The following is a 7,259-nucleotide window of genomic DNA, read 5'->3' as shown; positions in this document are numbered from 1 at the left end:
TCTTTTCTGTTTATTTTATTTTTTTACAATGACTTTGGAGAATGTTACCTACCCCAATTCAGTGCTTAATGCGGCTCAAACACCAACATGTCTGTTGTTGTGTCTTATTGCTAGTTTGCTTATAAGTATAATAGAAAATAAGTAGAAATTACTGGTGAAGTATAAACATCCCAAGGAGCTCTCTACTTTACCTGTGATTTGTTTTAAAAATGATTCTGTTTTTACAGTAAAAAGTAGATTTTTACAAAAGAGCAAAATAGTTTTCAAGATGAGACTCAATGTCTTGTTGTAGCTGAGTACGTTTCCCATGGGCTAAAGTAAAATATCCCAGGAGCAGGTGAAAATGTGATTGAGAGAGTTATGATAACAGGTCTGTTTCTTTAACACATCAGTTTCAATGCACATTTGTATCTGTTTTGTATCAGCAGCGTTAGAAATGTCAGGAGGTCTTATAAATAGGAAAAATGAATTTAAGAAAGGTAATATGTTAGACTGGTGAGCACTGTGAGAAGTATATGAAATGAGCATTTTGAAAGATTATCTAGTTTCTCTTATGTATAGTAACTCATTTGTTTCCTTACATAGAAATTAATAGTCCCATTTATTATTGTGAAAGTATTTTTGGAGGTTGAGAATACAATACAATGTAATAACTAACCAATACTTTTTTCAGCTGTTGGACATATTGACTACCTGAGGACTCATGAATATTACGAGATTAGCGAAGAGTAATTGGAGAAAAATAACCAAACCCATGAATCAGTTTTCATTTAATGATACTAACTACTTTTGTATAACACGGTCTCTCCAGATGAATTCCAACACATTTTGTATTTCAATTACAATTATAGGTCCAATCTTCAATCTGATCTGTGTGAGTTGTGCCCTGGGCCCATGAAAGTGCCATTGGCTTCAATGGAACTCAATAGATAGAAAGGGTCCATCTGCGTAGGACTGATTTCATATTTGGAGCCATAGTCTTCACCAGGAGTGACTGTAGTTAAGATTTCAAACTGTTTCCATTTTCACTTGCTGGGTGAAATCCTGGACCAACTGAAGTGAATGGAAGTTTTACTTCAGGAGAGCCAGGATTTCACCTGCATATGCGTATACATTTCTGAAATGTTCACTTTTGTCTGACTGAAAGTGGACTTTTCTAGACTAGTCTGAGCAAAATTCTCTCAGCTATTTTTAAGTTGAGGGAACGTGGAAAGAATAATTTGTCCCTATATTAACAATGAGTTGGAAGAAGAATTTGCACGTTCTAAACTTTCATTTAAAAATAAAGGTTTTCCACTGAACCTGCAATGGCCATAATTAAGGTTGTCAAATATTATTTTTCCAAACAAACAAAATAATTACATAATATTTTTGAATAAATAATTCATTTTTAAAGGATTCAGGCAGTCCCAATCACAATGGCTCAGATTCAGAAAGGGACTTAGGCCTAAACCCCCAAATTAGGCCCAGATTTAAGCACCACTATGATCCACAAAACCCGCATTCAGCTGAACTTTGAACCCTGAACTCACTCAAAGCCTAAACCTTTGCTGTAAGCTTCTCTAGGCACCTAAATTTCTGCCCTGGGTATGAACACTGCTGTCTCAGGCAGGCATCCAGGCACCTAACTTATGGTTAACTCCCAGTATGATCCTCAAATGATGATGATCCTCAAACCAGTTGAAGATAGGTGGGGCAGCACCAAAAGGCCGGCATGAGCTGAGCACCCCTAACTCCATGCAAAATGGTTGGGCGGGGGGAGGGAGGATGAGATCACCCTTATAACCTTTACCCAAGTAGTTAAAGTGCTCAACCAGGATGTGGTTCTCTGCCTCATTCTCTGCCTAATGAGGAGAAGCAATTTGAACTGGGGTAAGTGCCCTAACGACTGGACTATGGGATAGTCTGAGTTACTCAGTCTCTTGTTGAAGATGTTCCACTGTGTATTAAATGATTAAGAATTAACTGGCCAAGAGAAAGAGTGAGAAAGACATCCCTTTTTGGATCTGGGCCAGTGTAAGCAAATGATCCTTCAATCAGTTTAATTGAAAACTGTATCCAGTCAGATAGCAGCAGTAAAGCTAGGAACAAATCCCTCCCTGTCCTGTTCAATTCAATGAGGAGTGATATTCAAAGCATAATGGGGACCAGTTAAGGCCCTGATCCTGTGAACACTTATACATATACTTAACTTTTCTACTGTGAGCAGTGCAGATGAAATCAATGCCACTGCTCATAGTAGTAAAGTTCAACTGAATTACACTTCCTTTGCTTGATTGGGTCTTAATCAGTTCAAGATTTGCTTTAAATATTACTTGCACATATCATAGGGTTTTTAAACACAAACTTTTGTGGTTGTTTATTGTTTTAAAAAAATAGCCTAAAGAAATTCTATATGAAAAACTGGCATTACATGCCAGGTTCCCAACATTTAAAAAGCAAATGGCCCTTGTTTTCTTGCTCTGCTGGTAGGCAATAATATTTCCAATTCCTCTTCTAAAATGAACTACAATACTCTTTTAAATCTATACCTTATGAGAAAAGACGTTTCTTCCTGATTAATCATAAATTCATTGAGAGTTTTACCTGAATTCTTGTCTCTTCACCTAATGTGAGTGGTTGCATTAGAAATAACTACTACTTTTATAAGTGGAAGGGCAAAGACAAAGAAAAGAAATTAAACACCAGAAGAATTCAGAAACCCTTCCAAAAACTTATATAATTGAACTATTATTTCATAAAGTGGTAGGGCTCTCCATTGTGGTCAAATTGTTATACTGATCTTAATGTGAGTAAGGCCTTGTCTACACTACGAGAGTAGTTCGATTTTACTTAAATCGAATTTTTGGAATCGATATTGCAAAGTCGAACGTGTGTGTCCACACTAAGGACAGTAATTCGACTTTGTGAGTCCACACTAATGGGGAAAGCGTCGACATTGGAAGTGGTGCACTGTGGTCAGCTATCCCACAGTTCCCGGAGTCCCCGCTGCCCATTGGAATTCTGGGTGGAGCCGCAAATGCCTTCTGGGTAAAAAAAAGGTGTCCAGGGTGCTTTTGGGTAACTGTCGTCATCCGTCCATCACTCCCGCCCTCCCTCCCTGAAAGCGCCGGCGGGAAATCAGTTCGCGCACTTTTCTAGTCAGTGACAGCGCGGACGCCACAGCACTGCGAGCATGGAGCCTGCTGCAACCATCACTGCAGTTGTGGCCGCTCTCAACGCCTCGCAACTTATCATACACCTTTCCCTGAGGCAGATGCAGAAAAGTCAGGCGAGGAGGCTACGTCAACGCGGTGATGGCCTGAAGTCTGAGAGTAGCACAGACCTCTCAGAAAGCAGGGGACCCAGCGCCGAGAACATCACGGTGGCAATGGGTCATGTTGATGCCGTCGAAAGGAGATTCTGGGCACGGGAAACAAGCACTGAGTGGTGGGACCGCATAGTGCTGCAGGTCTGGGATGAATCCCAGTGGCTGCGAAACTTTCGCATGCGGAAGGGAACTTTCCTGGAACTTTGTGAGTTGCTGTCCCCTGCCCTGAAGCGCAATGACACCCGGATGCGAGCAGCCCTGACTGTCCAGAAGCGAGTGGCCATAGCCCTGTGGAAGCTTGCAACGCCAGACAGCTACCGGTCAGTCGCGAACCAGTTTGGGGTGGGCAAATCTACCGTGGGGGTTGTTGTGATGCAAGTAGCCAAGGCAATCGTTGATGTACTGCTGCCAAAGGTAGTCACCCTGGGAAACGTGGAGGCGATCATAGATGGCTTCGCAGCGATGGGATTCCCAAACTGCGGTGGGGCCATAGATGGAACTCACATCCCTATCCTGGCACCGGAACACCAGGCCAGCCAGTACATTAACAGAAAGGGCTACTTTTCCATGGTGCTGCAAGCACTGGTGGACCACAGGGGACGTTTTACCAACATCTACGTGGGATGGCCGGGCAAGGTTCATGACGCTCGTGTTTTCAGGAATTCTGGTCTGTTTAGACGGCTGCAGCAAGGTATTTACTTCCCGGACCACAAAATAACTCTTGGGGATGTGGAGATGCCTATAGTCATCCTCGGGGACCCAGCCTACCCGCTAATGCCCTGGCTCATGAAGCCCTATACTGGCGCCCTGGACACTGAAAAAGAACTCTTCAACTACCGGCTGAGCAAGTGCAGAATGGTGGTGGAGTGTGCTTTTGGCCGTCTCAAGGGGAGATGGAGAAGCTTACTGACTCGCTGTGATCTCAGCGAAACCAATATCCCCATTGTTATTGCAGCTTGCTGTGTGCTCCACAATCTCTGTGAGAGCAAGGGGGAGACCTTTATGGCGGGATGGGAGGTTGAGGAAAATAGCCTGGCTGCTGATTACTCACAGCCAGACAGCCGGGCGATTAGAAGAGACCAGCGGGAAGCGCTGTGCATCCGGGAGGCTTTGAAAGCAAAGTTCCTGAGTGAGCAGGGTAACCTGTGACTTTAAAGTTTGTGTATTGAGAAGCTAAACCTGCCCCCATTTCTTTGCCCAGTTAATGTTGACTATCCTATCCAGTTACATACCCCCTTCACCCCACTTCCAACACACGTTTCAAAATAAAAATAGTTCTACTTTGTTAAAGCACACCGTTTTCTTTAATACTGTATTCGCGGGAATTTTTTAAAACTGGGACGCAGACTGTGGTGCGGAGCGGGTGTACTGTAGTGGCGCGAATGCAGCTTCTAAACTCAAGGATTGACAGGCTCCGCTGCGGTGGGATGGTTGTTTCAACGGAGCCTGTCACCCCTCCTGATAGGGACTGTGTGTATGGGGGGGTCTATGTGACTTTGTGGCAGGGGGAGGACGGTTACAGATCCCCTGCTGTGTGGCTCTGTGATCCTGCCTAAGGACCGCCGCTTAAGATCTGTAACTGCCCTCCCCTGCCACAAAGTCACAGAGCAACCCACCCCCCACCACATAACATGAAAACAACCTCCCAGACTAACCAGGGTAACTAGTCACTGCATCACTGCACTATGTATGTGCCCTGCTGCTGTGCCTGCCCCCGACTATATACCCTGCCAAAGGTGACTGTCCTGTCGAATTACCAACCACCTATCCCCCCCTCCTGCAAAAGAACATGATGGAAACAGTAGTTAACAGAAACGTATTTTTTATTATCAACCAAACATGGAACTGGGAAAGTGAAACTTGGACGGGGGCTTGTGTCAGGCGGGAAGGAAAGAACTTGTCAAATTTTGGGGAATGAGAGCCTTCTGCTGCTCGAGCTCTCTGCAGGGGTGGAGTGAGAGTTAGCAGGGACTCTGCCGCCTCTCCTTCTGTGCACTTTGGGTGAGGGGAGTATGGGACTTGGTGGCGGGGGAGGGCGGTTAGAGATGGACTGCAGCGGGGCTCTGTCCTCCTGCCTCCGTTCCTGCAGAACATCCACAAGGCGCCGGAGCGTGTCCGTTTGCTCCCTCATTAGTCCAAGCAGGGTTTGAGTCGCCTGCTGGTCTTCCTGACGCCACCTCTCCTCCCGATCCATGTTGGCTTGGTGCATTCGGGTCAAGTTCTCCCGCCACTGGGTCTGCTGTGCTGCCTGGGCTCTGGAGCAGGCTATAAGCTCCGAGAACATGTCCTCCCATGTCCTCTTCTTCTTATGCCTAATCCGCGCTAGCCTCTGGGAGTGTGATGACAGGCTAGGTTGTGAGACAGTCGCAGATGGGGCTGTGGGAATGGGAAAAAGGGAGTGAATTCCTCAGAAAGATAAATGTAGTTGTGAACAAAGAACATAGTCTTTCTCTGTTAACAAGACCATGCACAGCACCTATCACATGCGCACTCAGCACAAGGTCGAATTCTCGGCCTTCGCATTCAGTGCCTGGGGTCTTCTACAGCACATTTGAGAAGCCTCTCAGGAGAACGGAATTTCTGTTGCAGGCAGACATGGTAAGCCGTAGACTTGTGGCAGCTTAAAACTTTAATATTAGCAATGGCCTCATTTCACATTGAAATCAATGTCGGTCCCTGCTGCCAGCAATTCGGCAAGCAGGAAGTCTGCTCCTGTCCCACACCCTCGCGGCTGTCCCCGGGAACGATCCCTTTCGGCTGCCCCTCTCCCGCCTCCACCGCGTGGCTGCAAACCAGCGGTTACAGTTCTGTAAAGGAACGGCAAAGCAGTCCCAACACTAACATTCCCCTACCTCATTCAAAGCAGGTCATCATGAGCGACATCACCCTCATGAGGATCTCTGAGAGCGAGAAAGAGAGAATGCTCCGGGAAAGCCTGCAAAGACCAGGGCCGTATGCCGCCATGCTGTGCAGAGCAATGATTCCAGAGTACTTGATAGTCTCGTGGCGTGGCAACGTGTCCTACTACGGAGGACCCAATAAGGCCGCTCTCCCCAAGAACCTAATGCAGCGGATTTCCAATTACCTCCAGGAGAGCTTCCTCGAGATGTCACAGGAGGATTTCTGCTCCATCCCCAGACATATAGACCGCATTTTACTGTAGCTGCTGTAGCAGTGACTAACCAGTAGAGCGGCTTGGGCAGGACAATCATGCAAAACCGGACATTGCTAGATTTTTTTTCAATAGTTGCACTGCCCATGACTGAATCGTTAAGCTAATCAAACTAATCATGAGAAACCCATTTTTTAAATTGTTAATATTCCTGTTCTGTTACAAATAAATGTTTAGATTTTTACAACACTTACTGGCTGATCCTTCCCCAGATTCTGTGTCCGGGGTAACGGCTGGGGAGGGTTGGTAGGGGATCTCTGTAAGGGTGATGAAGAGATCCTGGCTGTCGGGGAAATCAGCGTTGTGAGCGCTGTCGACTGCCTCGTCCTCCTCATCTCCTTCCTCATCTTCCCCGTCCGCTAACATGTCCGAGGATCCAGCCGTGGACACTATCCCATCCTCAGAGTCCATGGTCACTGGTGGGGTAGTGGTGGCGGCCGCACCGAGGATGGAATGCAGTGCCTCGTAGAAACGGGATGTCTGGGGATGGGATCCGGAGCGTCCGTTTGCCTCTTTGGTCTTCTGGTAGCCTTGTCTCAGCTCCTTGATTTTCACGCGGCACTGCGTTACATCCCGGCTGTATCCTCTCTCTGCCATGTCTTTAGAGATCTTCTCGTAGATCTTTGCATTCCGTCTTTTGGATCGCAGCTCGGAAAGCACGGACTCATCGCCCCACACAGCGATGAGATCCAAGACTTCCCGATCAGTCCATGCTGGGGCCCTCTTTCTATTCTGAGATTGCACGGCCATCACTGCTGGAGAGCTCTGCATCGTTGC

General features: G+C 46.5%; 1 protein-coding gene across 1 annotated transcript; it reads right to left on the bottom strand.

Annotated features, from left to right (window-relative positions):
• Window positions 1–5,125: 5,125 nt before the first annotated feature.
• Window positions 5,126–6,993, bottom strand: LOC128835905 (uncharacterized). The gene is made up of 2 exons (XM_054026162.1): window positions 6,677–6,993; window positions 5,126–5,686 (listed from the first exon to the last, which is right to left on the bottom strand). The coding sequence occupies exons 1-2, from the start codon at window positions 6,891–6,893 to the stop codon at window positions 5,211–5,213; spliced, it is 693 nt and encodes a 230-aa protein (XP_053882137.1). The 5' UTR covers window positions 6,894–6,993; the 3' UTR covers window positions 5,126–5,210.
• Between the last annotated feature and the right edge of the window lie 266 nt (window positions 6,994–7,259).

This window comes from Malaclemys terrapin, chromosome 1 (assembly GCF_027887155.1).
Source record: "Malaclemys terrapin pileata isolate rMalTer1 chromosome 1, rMalTer1.hap1, whole genome shotgun sequence".
Taxonomy (NCBI): domain Eukaryota; kingdom Metazoa; phylum Chordata; order Testudines; family Emydidae; genus Malaclemys; species Malaclemys terrapin.
This window is presented reverse-complemented; position numbering and strand designations above follow the sequence as displayed.

Bases quoted from the DNA above. Each gene is read 5' to 3' on its own strand.
- LOC128835905 (XM_054026162.1), bottom strand. From the start codon at position 6,893: ATGGACTCTGAGGATGGGATAGTGTCCACGGCTGGATCCTCGGACATG. The intron at 5,687-6,676 runs GTAAGTGTTGTA...CCATTCCCACAG, and splicing joins ATCTGGGGAAGGATCAGCCA to CCCCATCTGCGACTGTCTCA.